This window comes from Drosophila obscura, unplaced genomic scaffold, assembly GCF_018151105.1.
Source record: "Drosophila obscura isolate BZ-5 IFL unplaced genomic scaffold, ASM1815110v1 contig_9, whole genome shotgun sequence".
Lineage (NCBI taxonomy): Eukaryota > Metazoa > Arthropoda > Insecta > Diptera > Drosophilidae > Drosophila > Drosophila obscura.
In genome coordinates, this window is record NW_024542883.1 from 2,292,360 (window position 1) to 2,312,556 (window position 20,197).

The following is a 20,197-nucleotide window of genomic DNA, read 5'->3' on the forward strand; positions in this document are numbered from 1 at the left end:
TTAGCCCGATAATTTATTTGCTGTGACTGTTTTTCTTTCTCTAACTCGCACATGGCTGGACTTGGCAGTCTGATCAATTTTTGGCATTGCGTGCATGAGCACGCTGATATGCTAATTTATTCAAAGTTTTTGGGCATATGTAGGCCCCGTTGTGCGTTGATCTATCAGTAAGTTTGTCACTATATTGGGCAACAAAATATATACTTACATGAGCACCAAACATACAAAAATATCATGTTTGGTTAAAAAAAATATTACTTACATATTGATAATTTTTTTTCTATAATAACAACAGAATCTGCCTGGAAGTATTTTTAGGTTTGGTTTCTTCTGTAGCACATTTAACGCGTATTTATTCATATAATTTTATCGATTGGCCATGAGGAATGACATATTTTCGGAAGTGGAAACAAACGATTATGTTACTTTCGATGTATGTATTTATAAACAACCGAACTATCATCGCTAAGAAAAGGCGGGATCTGTTTTTAGTGGCGTTGGTATTACAGCCGGTTTTACTTCTCACGTTTTGGTTTAACCGTCTTTCTAATATATTTTTGTTGCTGCGCGCATAGCAGTGTAGTTTGGATTGTGCTCTATACATACATATTTACAAAATGACAGCTACGCCAGGGCAATTCGATTTTTTATCAACTGCTGGAAATATGCTGGAGTGGCACGATAATCTAGACAGACAAAAGCCTGGTCTATTGGAAGTGAGTTCGAGGGTGTTACATCGCTTTCAAAATTTTGTAAAGCTTCTTTTTTTAGTTAACAGGTGTCAGCCAGCATGGCAGAGCCACGATGAGTGGCCTAAATGATTACGATTACCAAAGCCTTGTATACTTAAAATCTGATGATGCACATAACCTAAAACAACTTCGAACTGTCACAAAATCTGCAATACCAAATGAAATTCTGGAACACTTTAAGCGTATGTATAGTGCGGCATTATTCACATTGATAGCTGGTATAAAATTAAAAATATAACACGCAGATGTAAAATGTCATTGCAACATGGGCTTGTTTCCTGAAATTGGTCGCGCCTGGCTAACCATTGATTCTGAGATTTACATATGGACATATAATCAAGCGCGCGATGTTGCATATTATGATGGGTTAAGCCATTTGATTGTGAGCGTTGGATTGGTAAAACCAAAGCCTGACGTCTTTGTGAAAGATGTTATGTATCTCTTAGTTCTGACGACACCTATAGAGGTAATTGTGTTGGGTGTCACATTTGGAGAGAATTCGTACAATGAAATGCAACTAATGAACAGGCCAATATTCGTGATTGGAACTGACAATGTATCAATCAGCGTCATAAAAGGAACTGACGATGGACGCATTTTTTTAGGCGGTCGTGATGGTTGTTTATATGAGGTGTTCTATCAGGCTGAATCTAGCTGGTTTGGAAAACGATGCAAGAAGATGAACCTCTCCCAAAATCTGGTTTCCTACATGGTCCCCAGTTTTCTCAAAGTGTTTTCGGTATGAACATAAAGCTGGAACAAATGTAAATGCTCAATTGATTAATTTCTTATTACTATGTAGGAAGTTGATCCCATCCAGCGAATAGCAATCGACAATGGTCGCAGACTGTTATATATTCTAACGGAGCATGGATCTATTGAGGCTTGGGATATCGGATCGAATTATGCAAATGTGCGAAGGATGTCTAAGATCACCCAAAATGATATTACTAACAAAGCAGTTAGTTTGATTACGTATGTTCGATTTATGTTGTTTTTGTGTACAGATATCTGAATCATATTATTTTTAGGACTGTTGACCCATCTATTTTTAAATCTGTAAAAGCGATATGTCCCCTTATCGAAGATGAATCAAACAAGATGCACCTTGTCGCTGTTACGCAGTGCGGCGTGCGTCTGTATTTCTCCACCACATCGCTGAATATGCAACAGTCTTCTAGCGCAGCAACACCCTGCCCGCAAACCGAATATTTCAGCAGTAGTCAGACAACATCGGCGGAATCGATCGCCCCAAGGGGACTCTATTTACTGCATGTTCGACTTCCCCCGGGGTACACACCTAATGCAACCACTAATAAACCTAAGGAGGTACATGCAGCACACTACTCGGAGGATACAATGTTAATGATTACGACGCAACAGCAAGATCAGGACCTATTGTGGTCGGTTAGCTCTGTTCCGTCCGTTAATCATACGTATCTCGTGGAATCAACAGCCCTGGAAAGCTTGGATGGCATTGTTTGGGACTTAGCTGAGGTACATGATCCCTCAAGGCCTCTCCTTAATTCACCTTTATACAAGGCACGTAACCCGCGACGAGTCGCTTTGCTAACAAACCAAGGCACTCATATTATAGAGTTGCTAAAATCGCCAGACATACTGCTTCAGATCTTGCTAGCGTGCAATGGCCCCCATCATGAGGAAGTTAAAATGTTTTTCCAATCTCAAAATAAACGTGAGGCCTGCGCTACGTGTTTATTGTTGGCTACTTCTGAAAAATATCGTGGTGGCGACATAGCGCTGTGGGCCACCCAGGCTTTTATGCTGTATGGCGGGGAACCATGTTTTCAAAATCAAAAGTTTATGAATGCTAATAATCGTACCATACCCAATCAAACATTGGCTTCGAATGCAGCGATAGTAACAGAGCGGCTGCCCATGTTCATGTCGACACCAATGCCAAATAAATCAACTTTCTCTTCAACGCAAAACTCTATATTTCAATGCAGCCAGCCTACTAGTCAACGTACGTACACTCTACAAAAAGGTAAAAGGTAGTAACTAATTACAAATTAATAACAATTTTCAGCTGGAATGCTGCAGTCGTCCCAGGCACTTAGTCATGAAAATGCAGGAATAGTATTTTCGTCAAAACATGACGGGCTATATCTATATGTCTCGCGGATGTTGCGATCTATTTGGCAATTGCATTGTGTCGATGTAAATTTCTGTACCAAATTGGGTCGAAGCGATTGTGCTTCTTTATTGTCCGATCTACGTTCATTGCGTAGTTTTCTGGAAGTCCATTCTGTGCATGATATTTCCTGTAAGTAGCTCACAAACAGACATAATTTTGTATTTATATTTTCCGTGAAGTTCTTTGCTCACAATCAACTTTCGTATTTATATTTTCTATGAAGTTCATTGTCCACAATCAATTCATAAAAAAATAATATGTAATCCGTAGTCAATCACAATGGCCAACTAAGTAATTTAAACTGTTCAATTTTTGTAGCCTCTACCCGAGTGCCTTTCGAAAGTCAATTTGACAGAACGAATGGATACACTACAATAATGATGTCCAATAGTCATTTGCCCATGTCCGACCAACGGAACATGACGGAGCAGGCTCAGGTTGAGGAAAAACGGTCGCTTTCAGCTTTGAACCTTTTTGTCAGTAAGTGTAGATTTAATGTTCCATTTAATCGCAAAAATTACGGAGTCCACTAATTATAACTTTTTACTAGAGCACGCCTGTGAGGTCATATCCCTGTGGAGCATTCTGAATTCGCATTCCTTTCAACACCTTTGTCTCCAGCTTAGTCCCGAGCACCAGAAGATGTTGAGATGCTGTACTTTTCGAGACTTGATGCTTAAACGATCCGAGGTGTGCGCATTTTTAATAATTTCGCTTATTAATCTGTACCTCAAGGATAAAACTGGTGTGTCGGAAGTATCAAAAAATTTACGAGAGCTATGCCCGAATCTCTATAGGCATGAGGATGCTGTCACATACAAGGCCACTGAGCTTCTAATGAGTGCTAAAAACTGCACTTCTCCTGTGGAGAAGGAGCAAAAGCTGAGAACGACGTTGCAAATGTGCAAGGAAGCGGCACCCACGTTACCGTTGCATAGCATTTGTCAACTTTTTATTTCCGTCGACTTTTTCGAAGGCGTAGTTGAACTGGCAGCCATCTGTGCAGCAAAGAGCGATCCTGAAGAAGTTGGTGTTCACTTCTATAACAACGACGAGCCATCTGAAGACCGTGAAGGGTATACCTGTTTTGTCACGCGGTAAGTAAATTTAAAGTTTATGAGATGTGGATATCCAACAGAAAGTTATTTTTGCAGGATGAACTATTACAAAGAGGTGCAACTTATGCTAGATCACGTCTACCTGGCGGCCTGCGATAATATATCTATTCAGGATCAAACTCTACCATATTATCTCTGTAATAATTCCGGATCTAGTGCAGATCCTGGGGAAAGCTGTAATGCTGATAGTAAATCGAAGCCATCAATTTCCAAAATTGCTGCACAGACTCTCCAAATAAAAGACCCTTTAGTCCATGTGACTCTTTACGAATGGTTGCTTGCTCATGACATGCTTACTGAACTTTTGGAAGTGGTTGAGCCAACTTTGGGAGAGTTTTTGCGGCGAAGTGTAACACGTAACCCGGATAATGTTATTTTAATTGATTTGCTTTGGAAGTACTATGAGAAGAATGGATATCATTCCCAGGCAGCACAAATTTTAGATAATTTGGCAATGACACGCAGTGAAAATATAACTCTGGAACAACGCATTGAGTATTTGGTGCGGGCTGTCATGTGTATGCGCAATGGGAACGTTGGCTCATCTGTAACCAATGGGATATTCTTAAAGGAACTAGAAGACAAGGTAACGTTAATATCTGTGCAAAAGACCTAAAATTGATCTTGAATTATGTTGTTTGATTTTCAAATTTCAGCTGGAAATAGCTCGAGTTCAAAAAGCGGTGCTTGTTGATATGACTGCGTTGGCGCAAGAAAAGCCAGACGCCACAACGGCCGTTAAGGAATTAAATTACGCGCTATACGATATCACACAATTATACCAGCATTTTGCTGAGCCCTTTAATCTTTGGGAGTGCCAATTGTCAATACTTAATTGCTCCCATCACAACGATCCCTTGCTTATAGAGTCGGTGTGGGGTAACATAATCAGCAGCTTAGTAGAAGACTCAGGTTCGAATCAGGACCGCACCAACCGGTTGTTCAGCAAAATCGAATTATTAGTACGAGAATATAGTGAATCGGGTGCTTGCTTCCCATTCGCGTTTTTGATAAGGGAACTGGAAATTAGAGCTTGTCAGCTGCGAATGCCCGAAGGAACGGTCCCAGAAAAACTCGTAACCATGAACCTAGACCATGAGCTTCTTCTTGAATACTACTCAAGGTATAATGATATATTATTTTATGCGCGCAGTAGAGTCAAAAGGTTGTTTTATTAATCGTTTATAATTTTTTTTCAGAATGATTTCAATGAATGAACGTGTCTGGGCAAATGAAGGCAACGAGTGGCACTTAATACAATCCGCCATTCGTGTGGTGTCTCTACTTGCGGACAACGCGCATGCCATTTGGTACCGCTCAAAGTATGTTTGATTTGCAAATAAAATTTTTTTGAAAATTTTAAATTTATATACCAAATTTTATATACTCCACAGGAGACGAATTATTGGGAAGGCTCAGGACATAGTGGCTGCCTGCTTGAATATATGTTATCAAAAGCCAGACACAAATCGATTACAGCAGTGTCTTAAAGAGCTACAATGCAGATTGCAACGTCTGTTGGGTTAATGCTAGAATATAAGATAAGAGCAAAATTAAGAAAAAATTTCATAGATTTTAAGTTTGACTGAGATATATCTTGTATTTGTATTAAAAGTGATAAATAAATTTGTTTACTCTTTATTAGTTTCGCAGAACGATCATAATTTCACGATGTATTCATAGTTTTTAAGTGCGCTTCAGTTAGAATACATTTAGTCATGTGGCAGGTACACGGCACAGGGTGTTCTTCGATGTTCGGATCGAGAAGCTCGACTTCCAAATTGTACTTCCGCATATCGCTTGCGCTGCGCATGATGGAAATTTCAAATGCTATTGGTGCTTTTTCATCAAGAGTTTCGCAAGAATCTTGTGGTAGAACAACTACACACTGCTTCCAATGTGTTTCCGTGGCGAAAGGAGATGTGCTAAGAATCACGCCATCGTCGCCTGGAAACAGCACCTCAAACCATATGCAAAATCCTTGATGATTTCCAGCTCTTTGTGCCGCAACGACATCCTTAAAACGAATTTCTTCAAGTTCAGCCATATCGACATCGACCAAATTCATCCAATGAAGCACAACACCCTCGTGAAGCAAATTTTTAGGATCCAATTGTGTAATCTCTGGCCTAGTCGATTTTTGCGCTCTCAGCTTTGTAGCAAAACTGTCCATTTTTATACCATCAATATTCTGCCAATAATCAAACAAAGATGGAACAGAGCAAGGTGCCACAAAAATAGTACACTCAGAGGGAAACATTAGTCCACCTTCTTTCAAAAATTTGTCCCTAGCTTGAAGAACTGACCCGAGCATACCTTCATGGAGTAAATAAAAGCCCATCCACTCGGAAACAATTATATCCACTTTTTCAGATGAAACAGGAAGGACAAATTCTTCTACTCTAGAGTGAATAACTTTAACAATGCTTGTTAAACCATTATCTTCCATTAGATCCAAAGCGACTTTTGTAGCTACGTTGGACGCTTCTACGGCATAAACTAACCGGGCTCCTGCTTTTGCACAGAAAGCTGAAAGAATCCCAGTGCCAGCACCAACATCTAATACAACTTTATCTTTAAATTTGTCTTTGTTGGCCAAAATGGCATTGCAGTATGCTATCTGACGGGGCCGATCTTTTAACATTAACTCATGGACCTAAAAATAAAATTTTATCATTTACTGGCTTGGCCCTTTTATTTATATAAACAAACGAATAAATCAACTTGCCTCTAAATTTTCATATTCATTAAAGTAAGGACTGGACATATCTGCAGTGGTTAAGTTAACCAATGTGCTTTTCGTTAGTGTTACTAAAAACCCTAGAATTAATATCGATGGTTATTTAGTTGAAGAAACTATCGAGAAACTGAAGAACAGTCGATGTAAATCAAAAGGAGCAATGTTTTTAAAGTCTAGAACTCAGATCCGAAAAACACCTCGCGAACACAATCAGGGTTGATATTCGTATGAAACCGATAAGAATTTGTTTAAGCCTAGTACTCAGATCGAAAAACTGTTTGCTAGCAAACAGATGTCATATATTTTTCGAGCGACCAGTGGTGTGTCCAGAGGTGTGCACTGCATTCCGAACGGTTACACTGCTCAGGCCGCTGCTTGGTTTTGATTAAAGTTAATAAAATGCATTTCTTTGGCTGGTGTCGCTCTTCCCCAGGCATATCCTGGGCTCCCCAATATTTTATTAGCAAGGTAATGTGTCTGACTATCAGCAGCAGCAGATGGCGACGCCTCCCGTCCCGGACACCGTGAATAAAAATGTTTTGAAAACAATATTTGTTTTATATTTATGAAACTTAATAAAAATAATCAACTATAATATCTATATAATTGTCATTCATAGATTAGATTAGATTCTATTTGTCTTCATTATTAAAATATTTCATTTGGTTTTGTGTACTCTTATTGCAATGTTTGCTTCGTGTTTGCTGGCAAAATATATTAAATTGATATCTTTTTCGAGGTGGGTCGAAACATACCAAAAAAACAAGCAAATACTTCTGATACTTTTCCAGTATATACCGACCGTTTTGTTTTTTTATCTGAGTACTGCCCCCCCGCGGGCCGCGGGCGCCCGCGCGCCGCCCCGCGCCGCGGCCCCCGTCGGGCGGCGCCGGGCGGGTGTAGCGCCCGGGCCGGATCAAGCCCTATGCCATTATATTTGTATTCATTTTTGGAGTTTTTTCAACAAACGGGGGCCCCACCTAATCCGCGACCTATTCCCGTCGTAAGACTTCATATTTTCTTGGTGTGTTCTGTCGCTCGACTCGACGCGGGTCGGGTCGAGGCATTGACAAAGCCGTTCATAAAATATTTTTTCGTTTTGTTTTGAAAAGCTGTTGTTGCGTCGGGCGCGCGGGGTATTTCTTCCATTCTCTTTTAGGCTAGCCTTTGCCTCTGCTTTCGGCTTCGTCGATGCCTCGACCCGACCCGCGTCGAGTCGAGCGACAGAACACACCAAGAAAATATGAAGTCTTACGACGGGAATAGGTCCAGGGCCGGATTAGCAGTTGCCTAGGGCCCCCCTAGGGCTAACAGAAAAATTTTGTTGAAAAAACAAAACTCCAAATAATGAATAAAAAATATAACGGCCACTGATTAACAATACAAAATAAAGGAGGGCCCCAGATTGATGGTTGCCCAGGGCCCGGTTGAGGGTTGATCCGGCCCTGAATAGGTCGCTACATCACATCAGCCCTCAAAACAAAACGAAAAACCAATTCAAGCGCCAACAATTGTAGAGCCCGTACACAAGCACAGTATGTGTGAATACATGGCACACACACATTTACGTAACCTGGAAACGAAACTCAAAACAAACTCAAAACGGTTTCGGAAAATAAGAATTGATACAAAATTTTGTCGTGTCTGTTTACGCACATACATTTGCAATTCTCAGCTTGCTTTCGCTTCCCGACATGAGTCATACATGCCGAACGGCCCAGCTCCCGACCCGAATGGCCTGGCTCCCGACCCGAGTGGCTCAGCCTCACAGAGCCGAAGCGCTGGGAGCCGGGACAGAACACTCAGCTTGCGCCCCTTTCGATGTATGAACTGGCACATCTATATACTGTATGGTTAGTGGTACTGCCTTCCGTACAGAGCCTAGAAAACATTTTTTGCCGTAAAACATTTCTTATCGGTTTCATACGAATATCAACACTGATTCTGTTCGCTAGGTGTTTTTTTCGATCTGAGTACTAGGCTTTAGGCCCAAAACTGTTTTCTAGGGTCTGTACGGAAGGCAGTACTCAGACACTAACCATACAGTATATAGATGTGGCCAGTTCATACACCAAACGTGTCGCAGCTGTGTTTTCTGTCCCAGGTCCCCAGGTCTTCGGCTGTTGGACCTAAAACGTTCGGCTGCTGGACCTGAGTCGTTCGGGTCGTGGACCTGAGACGTAGACGTATGTAGATCTTTTACCTTAAATCAATTATTTATCATATACATATGTAGTACATATTATGTACATTGATTGTAACTTACGTACAAAAATATTGTGCAAATGCCGTCGGGTTTCGACTTCGTTTCTGTCGTAATATCAACTTTGTCAATAGATTTATATTTTTCAGATTCTATAAAACAAGTGATATGAACCAAAATATTTTTATATATGTATTTACATATACCTATTGCAATACATATTTATGTACATAATTAAGGTATACTGAATATGTAAATAAAGCCAATAAATAATTGATGTATATACATATACCAATTCTTTAAATATATGTATTAATATATATGTTGAGCTACTGAGCTTCTTCAGTAGCGTTGTATTGCGATATTTTTAAAAAGGCGATGATTGTTCAATATTTATATTCACAGTTTATTGTGGTGAAGTAAATAAGCGATACAGAGTTGAAAGGATAGTTAGCTGGATTCAAGACGGGGTCAGATTGAAGACGTGGGGGTCGGTTCAAGACGGTGTCGGATTGAATAGCTCGATTCCAAGACGATGCGCAGTGATTGCAAGATCAAGACTAACTCAAAGGGCAGGCGGGCCGAATTGCCCGTGCCCTAATGCGAGCGAGAGAGCGACAGATCGAGAGAGTGATAGCAAAGCAAAGGAAAGAAAGAAAGGCGCGGGATGAAGAGGCGAAAGAGAACGGCTGCATAGGCTGCTGCCGTGAGGGAGCATGAATGCGTGCATGAGTTTGTAGGTAAATGACAATTTAGTACAGTGGGCAGTGGGCAAATCAAAGAATTAACATCTTTTATTTTAATATATTGTATTTATTTCCCACCCCCACCCACTCTGCCCATTCCTCATTTATGTTGCGGCAGGTCAGATCAGGTCGCTACATCAGCCCTCAAAACAAAAACTGCCAAACATTTTAGAGCCCACACACAAGCACAGTATGTGTGAATACATGGCACACACACATTTACGTAACCTGGAAACGAAACTCAAAACAAACTCAAAACAGTTTCGGAAAATAAGAATTTATAAATATTGTGTCGTGTCTGTGTAAACATACATTTGCGATTCTCGGCTTGCTTTCCCATATCGTCATGAATCGAACATGTCGAAAAAATGCCGAACGTCTCAGGTCCACACCCGAACGTCTCAGGTCCACGACTCGAACGTCTCAAGTCCAGCAGCCGAACATCTCAGGTCCAACAGCCGAAGACCTGGGACAGAAAACTCAGCTGCGACACGTTCGGTGTATGAACTGGCGCATCTATATACTGTATGATTAGTAACTCAGATCAACAAAAACAAGGTCGGTATATATTAGAAAATTATATTTTCATAAATATAAAACAAATATTGTTTTCAAAACATTTTTTCTTCACGGTGGTTCGCACGGGAGTCGTCGCCATAGTCAGACACATTACCTTGCTAATAAAATATTGGGGTGCCCACGATATGCCTGGGGAAGAGCGACACCAGCCGAAGAAGTGCATTTTATTAACTTTAATCAAAACCAAGCAGCTGTCTGAGCAGTGTAACCGTACGGAATGCAGTGCACACTTCTGGTCACACCACTGGCTGCTAGAAGAATATATGACAGTACTAGGCTTAAAACACAGAAAATAATTATTGTTAGGAGCAGTGAAGTAAAACACGATATATATCGATATCGAATATCTATCTATATTCTGATGACGATGATGCGAGATGTAAGCCTGTTGGGCGATTCGTATTTGCAAGCGAAAATGCGATTTGAGAATTTTGAGCGCAAGTTTTGTAGGAATCCAAAGATTAAGGAGCATGTATATACATACATAAATAGCTACTGCTGATCGTCGTGCTCCCGCTACTGCCCGGCCTCTCATCTCGCTTGTGCTCTCACAGCGTTATTTTTTGTTTATCTCTGCACCGCGATTCTGCAGTGAAGAGATATGCGAATTTGGTGGCACCATTACCGGCGATTCCCACCTAAGCTGCTGGCTTTGCGATTGTCGCGGAACGGACTAGCTTCAATGATCGATAGTATTCTCATATATAATTTCTCCAGAGATAAGGTATTTGGGTGACTTGCGATTACACTAAAGTTAGCAAGTCAAGCCATGCCTCCCGCATCGGATTTATTCCGATTGGATAATCAAAAGTGTAGGAGGAAAGACTGCGGTATGTAGCAAATAAACAGTTGAGAATAAATAGAATAGAATAAAACGCTCATATCATTTATGCTACGAGATCTGGTATTCTTGTGTCTGTGTCGATATACATAAGTATTGAAGACAACTCCTACGCGGTCATCGTCGGTCGGCGTCATTTCTTTTATTCGCATGCTTTTTTGGCTCGTCTATTATGTCGACCACACCCTTGCTTCGGCGGAGCCCTCGGATTAAAAAAAAGGGGGACTACCGCAGCTACGACGATAACAGCGGCATCAACTGGCAATCCGAACAGTTTTGCGAGAACGGCTGGTGGAACAAAGCAGCGGCCACAGACTTCTAAGGAGAGTGCGTCACAAGGAAGGAATCCGAGTGGTGCTTTTCAGCCTGACGGATCAGGCCAGAGCACAAGTCCCATCAACGTCCAAGTTGCTGCACTGATGCAGAGGATCGACATCTTGGAGATAGAGCTGGAAAAGGCAAGGGCAAGTGAAGAACAATAGGCAGCCAGGAAACCCTGTAACGAACCATGGATCCCATGGGTCGTCACAAGCAGTCGGAGCAACCAACGCTATTCCAAGGAGAATATATCAACACCAAAAAATCCGAAGACGCAGCGCAGATTAAAAGACAGAAAGACGTCGACCGAGGAAAGAAAGAAAACCGAGAACTGAGAACACGCGCGGATAATCGACGGAAAGGCGCGGGCCAAGATTATAGAACCGGCCCCCACCACAGCAAAACCAAGTTACCAAAGCTCTCAATTGACGAGGTCAACACAAAACGAAAGCAACCTCAGCATATGCGCGGCCAGCAGTCAGGAAAACCAAAGACTCGGCGCGCGTGCCATCGAACATCAAGGAAATGCAATCACCCCACGCAGCAAAAAACAGCCAATAACATGGAAAAGTGCCGATCAACCCAAAAAGCGAAACCCAAGCCCGGCTCGGAGCAATGTCCCATATATAGCAGCACTGGCCCTATTAAGAATAAGAAGAAAAATTTCAAGAAAACCGAAATCAGGGACTTCGTTGAATAAGGACCCACTGGCAGCAAAAGGAAAATTGAATAGACAAGCTAAACTCAACAATAATTCACGAACGTAATCCGGGCGCGAAAAGAATCGCGAAAGTATACGCAATGCCGATCCTAAAAGTGCCGTTTAACAGTGACTCAGTGCCAAAACCAACAGAAAAACCACCATGAAATATCACGACGAGGAACAACCAGAGGAGGCATACCTTGTGGGAAACTTTTCCAATCCAGGGCTCAGCACCGGCTGGTTCCACAAACTCCGTCGGGACGAGCTAGAAGTCCTCGCCGAAGAATTCGGATTTGGCACCGAAGGAACGCCGAAAGAAATTGCCCGTACTAGTCGCCGGGCCACTAGCGCAAGAAGCCTGGGTTCGCTTAGGAGAGTTCGAGCGGCACTATGCCAAACCAGTCTCATGCCAAACCGAGCCCGCAAGCAAGTGCCAAAGATTTCCTCATCGAGATACATCTACTCATGCACCACACCGGGTACGACGCAGCCAAAGAGCTAAACAGGATCTACGACAACGCCCTCCCAGCATACCAGATGTACGTGCGCCGCCACGAACTGCAAGACTTGTCACAGCTAACACTGCTGGCCACGGAGTTTGAAAGTATTCAAGAGCGGACCATCCCGATCACTCTCGCACCACCACGACACACGGCCAGATACGCAAGGCCGGCTACAGAGCTGAGGAGCGGCGACTCCAAACGGACACCATTCCGGAAGCCCCATTGGGACTCGGCAGACTCACCAAGGAGAAAGCCATCCTACCCAACCAATACGGCAAAGCCTGAGGTGGCACATCGCATGATCACGACCCCCATCGCCAACTCACGCGCAGCCTGTCGCCGGTGTGGTGAAGCAGGGCATGCGGCATACGAATGCCGAAATCCCTCGATCCTATTCTGCTGGGAATGTGGCAAGCGCGGCACACGGACCATCGATGGCTGTCGACAGAACACGTCGGGAAACGACTCGCGTCGTTATCGTCGGCATGGACTTCCTATGTGCCATTGAAACAACGATCCAGTGCGGTACCACACTTCTATAATTACGAGATCAGTGCCACACACCACATATCCACACCGTTCCGACCAACAGAGTACAAGGCAACGAACCCCGACACCAGAAACTGAAACCAACGGCAGCCGTCATACGTCCGCAACCTATCCCAACAATTTCGGCACCCAGCCACGCCAACATGACACCCATACAAACCCCAGCGAACACACGACCACGACCTACCCCAACGAACAAAACGACCCAGATTGCCACGAAGAACACGACACCCAGCCCAGCCCCAGCAGAGGCAAAGCGCCGGCCCACGAACATGAAGCCGAAACCAACAACACGAAACAACAATCAAGCAAACGGGAAAACGAGCCCCACGGTCACTACGGAGCAACCGCGTCCTAGGCCAACCACAGGGGACACATACCCCAAAGAAACTACGAGAATCTCACCCACGAGACAAGCACTAACGCACTGGAACCCGGCGCTCGACACAGGAAGCCCAGGTCCAAGTCCAGCAACAGAGCATGTAAGTACCCTCTCCTCCCAGGAGAAAGTGAACATAGAAACACCCTCAGAGACGATAATCAGCCCTGAACCAAGACAACAACATCGACACCGACAACGGCAGCAACAGATCAACAGCCCAGCAACAAGGGAAACAGCCACGCTGACCCCACCCTGGTCGGGGCCATAATTGAACTGATATCCACAGAGCCCCTTAACGCGGGCCCGGAAACCTGTACGATGGCCCCACGATACACCAACCGCAGCCCGGTCGTACCCACGGCCGACGCCACACCGATCCACGCCCACACAATGGAGTACCTTCCGCGTACTGACATGATTTTAAGCGTCATGCACCGAGCCATGCCTAGAGCCATGTCCGAGATCTTCGTCGCCCATACAAGTCGTTGTTGTGATACCAGAGGCGTCATCGCGACTCACCTGTTCACGTACCAGTCTGGCTGTATTATAACACGAGTACTACACCCGGCGTACCAAAACATCGTACCCATGGTCGACACCACACCCATTGTCGCCCACATCAGAAACTCCCCCGCAGAATCAAACCACCCAGCGCGTTTGACACCACCATCCACCCGAAGCCCCAAACCAACACTTTGACCCCGAGATCGAAGACGAGTCAAAACCAGCCCCGGATCCTTGGCCACCCGACATAGCGCCAAAAATTCAAGCATTTCTGGACGAAGACCTACCGAAGTTCGCTACCCTCCATGGCACCTCAGACATCGCCGAGCATACCATCGTCATGAGGGATAATCGACCAATCAAGCAACGATACTATCCCAAAAACCCGGCCATGATGCGAATCATCGACGAACAAGTAGACCAATTGATAACGGAAGGTCTCATCGAGCCCTCCCGAAGCCCTCACAGCGCGCCAATCGTACTTGTGCGTAATAAGAATGGGAAATGGCGCATTTGCTGGATTTTCGACAGCTCAACGAACATTCCATCCCGGACGCGTACCCATTTTCCAGAATCAACTACATCTTGGAACGTCTACAAAACGCACGATTTATCACCACTCTCAATCTAAAGAATGGATACTGGCAGATACCAATGGCAAACGGAAGTCGAGAAGCAACAGCTTTCACAGCGCCGATATGGAACCCTACGCATTCGCTTACCTGGATGATATTATCGTCATTGGGCGAGATTTTTAGGAACACCTACACAATCTATAAGTGGTTTTTTCTCGACTACGAAGAGCAAATCTACGCATAAATTCGGAAAAATGCACTTTCTTTCAAAGCCGGATCAAATATCTGGGCCACATGATCAGCGAAGAAGGCATCCATTCCGACCCCGACAAAATTGCCGCCGTAAAAGAACTCAGGCCTCCTACAAACCTGAAAGAACTTCGTCAATGCATCGGGATGGCATCCTGGTACCGGAGATTTATACCAAACTTCGCGACAGTCGTCCAACCGATGTCCTGCCTACTCAAGAAGGGAAAACCATGGATATGGACCAAAGCACAACAGGCTGCTTTTGACCTACTGAAGAAACTTCTCACGACCGCCCCCGTCCTTGCGTGCCCCGATTTCAACGTCAAGTTCTCGCTGCAAACAGATGCGAGCAACCTAGGAGTTGGCGCAGCTCTCACCCAAGAAATCGATGGCAAAGAACGAGTCATAGCATATGTCAGCCGACGACTGAACCAGGCGGAAGAAAACTACGCAGCTACCGACAAGGAGTGCCTGGCGGTCATTTGGGCCATTCGAAAACTACGCTGTTACCTGGAAGGATACCGATTCGATATAATCACCGATCATCTCGCGCTAAAATGGGTAAATACGACAGCCCATACGGTAGAGTGGCGAGATGGGCACTCGAACTTCAGCAATACCAATATGATGTGCATTATCGAGCGGGCAAACAGAATGTAGTTGCAGATGCACTATCCAGGCAACCATTAGGAACACTCGCACGGGTCGAAGAGGAGAAGACAGCCTGCCCCATGCTCCAGCGCAGGATACAATTCCAGGACGAGCCTCAGAAATACCCCCACTACACTTACGCCAACGGGGAACTATATCGACTTCTGGGCCATGGCGCCGACGACGACGACTACATAGCATGGAAACTCTGGGTAGCAAAAAATCAACGAGCCAGAATACTCCACAAATGCCACGACCAACCCACAGCTGGCCACCTAGGGGTCAGGAAAACCATCACCCGAATATCCCAACGGTACTATTGACCAGGTTTCTACTGGGACGTGAGGAAATATGTCCGTGGCTGCGTAAGCTGCCAGAAGTTCTAAGCTCAACAACGCAAGCCGGTAGGCCAGATGCTCACTCGCAATGCCGAAGAGCCATTCACTACACTATGCGCTGACTTCGTTGGACCACTACTTCGATCGAAAAAGGGAAACACGATGCTGCTCGTCTTCTTTGACACTTTCACGAAGTGGGGCTACCCTGGAACTGGCTTTTCGAGAACGTATATTGAGCCATATCGGCATACACAAACGCTTTGTGTGCGACAACGGCATGCAATTTACGAGCCGATCGTTTCGGTAATTTCTACAGACAGCAGGAGTAGAACTGCAACATGCCACACCGTACTGCCCCCAGGAAAACCCAACGGCAAATCGGACGGCCAAGACCATGATTGCCAAATTTTTAGGGGATCGCCAAAACACCTGGGACGAATTAATACCGGAAATATCACTCGCAGTAAATTCCAGCGTCTCCGAGACAACGGAATTCAGCCCAGCTTTCCTACTGCATGGAAAAGAGCCCCGTTTGCCTGAAGTACTCTACGACGAAGTCACGACAGGTACAGGGAGCCCTCCAGAGACCGCCCTAAGCAGTATTCACCACGAACCCCTCGTCACAAGCAGTCGAAGCAACCAACGCTACTCCAAGGAGGAATATATCAACACCAAGAAATCCGAAGACGCAGCAGATCGCAGATCGCAAGACAGAAAGACGTCGACCGAGGAAAGAAAGAAAAATGAGAACTCAACACACGCGCGGCCAATCGACGGAAAGGTGCTGGCCAAGATTATATAACCAACCCCCATATAACTCACCCCACGCAGCAAAATACAACCAATAGCATGGAAAAGAGCCGATCAACACGCTAAAGCGAAACCCGAGCCCGGCTCGGAGCAATGTCCCATACATAGCAGCACTGGCATTTTTAAAAAGAATAGGAAAACGCTATATATATCGGAGTTCTCCCTGTACTAAAGCAGTTCGCTAGGAGTTCACTTGGAGTTCGCCAGCAGTTCACAAATCGGCGAGTTCGCTTTCGAGTCAATGGGCAATCCATCAGCCATAGTCGATCGGCAGTCGATCGGGAGAATATACACGCCGCGGACAATCCGTCAAACAAACGAATTAAATAAAGAAACAAATTAAAACTTCAACTTAAACCAAAAGTGTTGTGATTCTGCTAACCTTTCTATTTCAGTTGCTGGCCGAGTTCCTGGTTTTCAAAATAAAGTCTTGCAAATTATAAATAACTTGTAATTCAGGACCCTGGATAGACTGACGCCTATCCCAGCCTGAGATAGGTCCTTACAGCTTATAGGAAGCGACGCTAATCGACGAAATGCGCGTTTACTAAATCTATTTTTAGTTTTATCTCTGCTACTCGCACTTTTCCATCCAATCCTTGAAAAACCTTAGTGTGAGCAGCAAACTCCGTGGTGAAGTCTTGAAGTTCTCGGGCTGCACCGACAAAGTTCGTGGCATTGTCGCTGTATAGTCGAGCAACAGGCACTCGTCGTCCTAGGAACCTTAGAATTAGAATTTAGAAGTTGTAACGAACCATGGTTTTAGCCATAGCTCGCCACGAACAGCGGAGTGTTAGCGCATCCATGCTGGTCGGAGACAATAATCACACTGATATACACAGAGCCAACGAACCATGGTTTAACCCGGTATCCACAAATAACGGTGTGTCAGCACCTCCGGAAAATAAAATAGTCTTAAGCAACGCACGCAATTAGTAAAATTTAAGAACTCTTGATCACCAGCTCTACCCATTCTGCATTATTTCGCGATCAGCGAAGACAGCACGAAATTCTTGGTCACCCACTTCTTGGCGATATTTCACAACCACTCGGCCTCGAATCATCGACCTACCATTCACCTTCTGCGATGCAGAGTTAGCAAAACCTCATTTCTAAACCCAATTCCCAACTGCAGCCCGCACCGACTGCGATGCAGTCTCAGAAGCATGCAGTCTATCAGCCCGAACACAAGACACTGCACTAGGCAGTCACAATCCACTAGCCCACATCACATCTAGCAAGACCAGCAGATCTCGCATTGTAAACAAGTAAAACGAATAAAGGCAGTAAATAATAAACAAAACCCCAAAAGTTACCGCGTCATCAATTCTCCCACCTTGCCTACTTCTCTTTCGGACATTTTAAGGCCAGCCCCGAACCTTAAGTTCCAGCAGATCTACAAATTTCTTGTAGAGGACCCTGGACAGGCTGATGCATATCCCAGCCTGAAATAGGTATCTTACTAAGTCAAATCTGTTACAACATCCAAATGGATAGCTTTGGTGACAAAACACACAAAAATTGCAATATACATCTTTACGGCGAAACCTGAATCGGAACACAAAAGTCCACTCCACTAACTTCAAATGGAAATTGTCCATTTAGTCGATAAGTGGGTAGATTTTCCATGACTTGTGACAACAGTCGAAGTTTATATCTGAAGCAAAGTGTACACTGGCAAACGACCGCGATGCAATGGACCTGTGAAGATGTTCGACATATAGTTTAGCAAATCGGCAATTTTTAGGCAATAAAAGTGAATGCTTCGTATCGTATGGTAACGGAGCATTTAATAAACGACCGCCAACACGCAAAAGAGAAAACGTCCGTTGTGTGTTGATGCGGAGTTAGCTTCTGTAAAGATGTTTGAAGCATTTCAGATTTCTCCAGTTTGTGAATCTCCTCCATAAGATTCCACTTGTTGAATGCTGTGTACCACTGTCGGAAAAGCGTACTCTAGCTCTGTGGCCGTCGCTACATGGGTGTGGAATTGCAGAGACTTTTTCCACGTATGAAACGTAACATGTAAGCAACAATTCTTAAAATATTAAGATAATTTGAATGGTTCTCAATTAGGCAAAGTATCTCAGTTGCAACAAATACCGACGTTGCAGACCGTTTTCTAGACCTTTTTTCGTCCTCCGAAAATGTAAAATGTGGGTTGTGAGACCATATATCCATACATTCAGTTAAGACCGCTGGGGCAGTTCGAGAACCACGAGGGTGAGATTTTGCGTCGCTAAGGTATTTAAGACACTTGACATCTAAGAAAGGTGCTGTGGCAGTCCCATATGTAGCCGTATTAAGTCGGTATATCTGCAAAAGTTTGGTTAGGTTTTTCCTCCAAACAATCAAGTGGAATTGACGCTGATCCTCAATGATCTCAATCTGACGATACATTTTCGTTATATCTGCCGACATTGCACAGGTATGAAAACGAAAGCGTAGAAGTATTGAAAATAGACAGGGTTGAATTGTTGGCCTGACCATAAGCAAGTCGTTTAACGACAGGTGTGTTGACGATTTACTCAACGCGTCAAAGACAACACGTAATTGTCGGCTAGTGTCCTATGCCCTAATCCCAGATACTAATTCATAAAGTCAATGTACAACGAACGAACCTCAGGTTGCCCTTGCAGCCTTCGCTCTAACGATAAGTATCTTCGTTTGGCAGTTTCGACTGAGTTGCTTAAGCTCGCTGGACTTTATTTGAAGGGTAAAGAAACCTTTAGCCGACCCTAGGGTAGTTGTGTAATGGTTTGATTAAACCATTTCTCGCAAAGTTGTTGTTCTGGGGTGTATCTTTCGGTGACCGAAACATTAGGAATTTCCTCAAACTCCCAGAACTTCTGAACAATAGTATTAAGGGATGTCTCTTGTTTAACACTTACGAGACAGGTTGAGTCTTTAGACCGATTATTCAGTGTTTTATATCGACCTGACAAAAACCCACCAAATACCGTGTTTTGCAGTGACAATTTATCCGTGGCGCTTTTAATGTGACCTGCATTCAACAATTCAAAGAACGCATCTGCGCCTAAGAGTAAATCAACTCTCTGGGGCTTGTAAAGCATCGGATCTGCTAAGGCAAGGTTATGTGGAATGCCTAAATCTACATCTTGAATCGCCTTTTCCGGTTGATGTGACGAAATGGATGGCAAAATGCTCAAATCTGCCGTCATCTAAAAATTACTCGTCCGCGAAGCTGTTGTGGTTTGAACCCTGTAGTCAGTTGACGAGTTTGACTTTCCTATTCCAAGCAAGTGTATCGGCTTTCTCACCCGTTGCAGTTTCAAATTGCAGGAAAAACTGTCGGTTATAAAATTGATTTGGGAGCCTGGGTCCATAATAACCTTGCTGTTTGGTAGTCTCCAAGGCGTCTTACGAGGGTTAATTTGGGACGTCCGACGTAGACGGAATTGGTTGTGTTGTCAAAGCCTGCGATGACGTGGTACCATACCGGTGTAGCAAACAAACT

At 44.1% G+C, this 20,197-nt stretch overlaps 2 protein-coding genes across 2 annotated transcripts; one reads left to right on the top strand and one right to left on the bottom strand.

Annotated features, from left to right (window-relative positions):
- The first annotated feature begins 466 nt into the window (after positions 1 to 466).
- On the top strand, positions 467 to 5,669 carry LOC111076195 (nuclear pore complex protein Nup154). The gene is made up of 12 exons (XM_022369875.2): positions 467 to 716; positions 772 to 934; positions 998 to 1,491; positions 1,555 to 1,727; positions 1,784 to 2,739; positions 2,803 to 3,039; positions 3,229 to 3,390; positions 3,461 to 4,007; positions 4,065 to 4,614; positions 4,685 to 5,151; positions 5,228 to 5,350; positions 5,423 to 5,669. Exons 1-12 carry the CDS (start codon positions 618 to 620, stop codon positions 5,553 to 5,555), a joined length of 4,104 nt encoding a protein of 1,367 aa, XP_022225567.2. The 5' UTR covers positions 467 to 617; the 3' UTR covers positions 5,556 to 5,669.
- LOC111076196 (probable protein arginine N-methyltransferase 6.1) lies at positions 5,602 to 6,859 on the bottom strand. Its single transcript, XM_022369876.2, has 2 exons — positions 6,757 to 6,859; positions 5,602 to 6,684 (listed from the first exon to the last, which is right to left on the bottom strand). Exons 1-2 carry the CDS (start codon positions 6,793 to 6,795, stop codon positions 5,695 to 5,697), a joined length of 1,029 nt encoding a protein of 342 aa, XP_022225568.2. The 5' UTR covers positions 6,796 to 6,859; the 3' UTR covers positions 5,602 to 5,694.
- Between the last annotated feature and the right edge of the window lie 13,338 nt (positions 6,860 to 20,197).

Bases quoted from the DNA above. Each gene is read 5' to 3' on its own strand.
- LOC111076195 (XM_022369875.2), top strand. From the start codon at position 618: ATGACAGCTACGCCAGGGCAATTCGATTTTTTATCAACTGCTGGAAAT. The intron at 1,728-1,783 runs GTATGTTCGATT...TATTATTTTTAG, and splicing joins AAAGCAGTTAGTTTGATTAC to GACTGTTGACCCATCTATTT. The intron at 3,391-3,460 runs GTAAGTGTAGAT...ACTTTTTACTAG, and splicing joins AGCTTTGAACCTTTTTGTCA to AGCACGCCTGTGAGGTCATA.
- LOC111076196 (XM_022369876.2), bottom strand. From the start codon at position 6,795: ATGTCCAGTCCTTACTTTAATGAATATGAAAATTTAGAG. The intron at 6,685-6,756 runs GCAAGTTGATTT...TTTTATTTTTAG, and splicing joins ATGAATATGAAAATTTAGAG to GTCCATGAGTTAATGTTAAA.